Source organism: Salvelinus sp. IW2-2015, unplaced genomic scaffold, assembly GCF_002910315.2.
Source record: "Salvelinus sp. IW2-2015 unplaced genomic scaffold, ASM291031v2 Un_scaffold1667, whole genome shotgun sequence".
NCBI classification, from domain to species: domain Eukaryota; kingdom Metazoa; phylum Chordata; class Actinopteri; order Salmoniformes; family Salmonidae; genus Salvelinus; species Salvelinus sp. IW2-2015.
The window spans coordinates 164,037-165,681 of NW_019943071.1; the positions used below are offsets into that span (position 1 = coordinate 164,037).

At 37.7% G+C, this 1,645-nt stretch overlaps 1 gene segment (V, D, J or C); it reads right to left on the reverse strand.

Annotated features, from left to right (window-relative positions):
- Positions 1 to 416: 416 nt before the first annotated feature.
- The window catches only part of LOC112071615 (Ig kappa-b4 chain C region-like), a 2,921-nt gene continuing 1,692 nt past the window's right edge, over positions 417 to 1,645 (reverse strand). The window contains 1 exon segment of the C gene segment in view: positions 417 to 733. Coding sequence covers positions 417 to 733 — 317 coding nt within the window.

Consider the following 1,645-nt stretch of genomic DNA (forward strand, 5'->3'; position numbering starts at 1 on the left):
TGGTGTTAATCACTGGTCAATGATGATGTTAAGTGAGAATGAGGTTTAGGCCTGACAYTTTTCAAAGACACCATGAATCAGCCTTACTGATGACATTTATTTTTCCAGAATATTACAAATATATCTATGATCCAGMTAACTAATAGAAACAACACAATTATGGATTGCAAAAATACATCTTTATTTGAATCCATTATTACATAGTTGAAGCATCAAAGCAAACATGATAGTGAATAAAACAGATCACATCAAATCTAAAACGAACAAAATCTCAGTCTACAGATTGGATTGACACATGATCTCAAGCCAAGCCCCCTGTTATTCAATACGAGAGCGATCACTAAATCAGAGAATGAAGCAAGTCAAAGCAGAGGAACCAGCAATCTCTCTCCACAGGGGTGTGTGACTGGTGGGTCCTACCCAGAACAGTCAGCCRTCCTCAGGGTCTTGGTGACTGGAGTCTGAGATTTCTGCTGGGCTTCACAGGTCACCTCTCCTGCCTTGGTCCACTCCTGGGCAGTGAGAGTCAGGGTGCTGCTCCAGCTGTACAGACCGCCCTTCTCCAGGACCCCGGGATTGGCCTCCTGCTTCTTGCTGGTCCCGTCCACTTTCCAGCTCATGGTCCAGTCTGAGGGGAAGCCCTTGTTGGCCAGACACGTCAGTGTGGCTGTTGTTGTACTGGACAGCTCCTCACTAGATGGGGGCAGGACGGTGAGGGTGGGAGCACTGTTACCTGGAACAAACAGAAGACATTAACTTATTAACTACATCAAGTACAACTACAGTAAGAGCTCATCTTCAGCAAAGTACACATCAAAATAAAGTGAATTGGAAATGCCCTCTAAATATGAATGTACAAGTTAGATTGTTTAGTAATATGATAAAGCAGATTTATGAACTGAACAAGTATTAAATAAGCAGAGTTACAAGTTATACGACGTCTGTTATACATGTCATACAGATATTATTTAGGAATGGATCTGATGAGAATGGCCTAGTCATATTCATAGTATTTGCAGAATTTGAGCCAAAATTATTTTTAATCACATATCAACCATGTTAGTTCATTAAGTTGGTTACCAACATAACTGAGACCTTTTGTCTTCACACTAACAGTGAAGGCTACCATCAATAATGACTACTATATCCAATACTATTAAATAATTGTCATACCAGAACTAAGAGTTATATTCTGCAATCATACAAATCAGACATAAATAAACCTACAATTTAAAAAAAWTTGTCAATAAAATGTTAGTTGAAAGAAGGCACAGTCAAAAGCAATTAAAACATTTAGAAAATCTAAAATCGCAATATTTTCATAGAGACAGAGTGTAATAATAATATACTTAGTGTATTCAGAAATAAATATCAAGAGAGCTTGTTACTTACTTCCAACATCTAGTCTGGTGCCGCTACCAAAAGTSRACCACAGTGATACAATCCCTATTACTGCTGGTARAAAAACCTCCTGACCATTGGACAAGCTGAATTTCTTTAGATTGTGGTTCAAATCATTGACTCTAATATGGTATGAATACTTGCCAAATATGATTTTATCTTGTTCATTAGAAATAAAGTGTTTTTGTTTTGTTTTCCCAAAGAATTTGCTGAAACTACTGTTTATTGAACATTTCCTACAAGG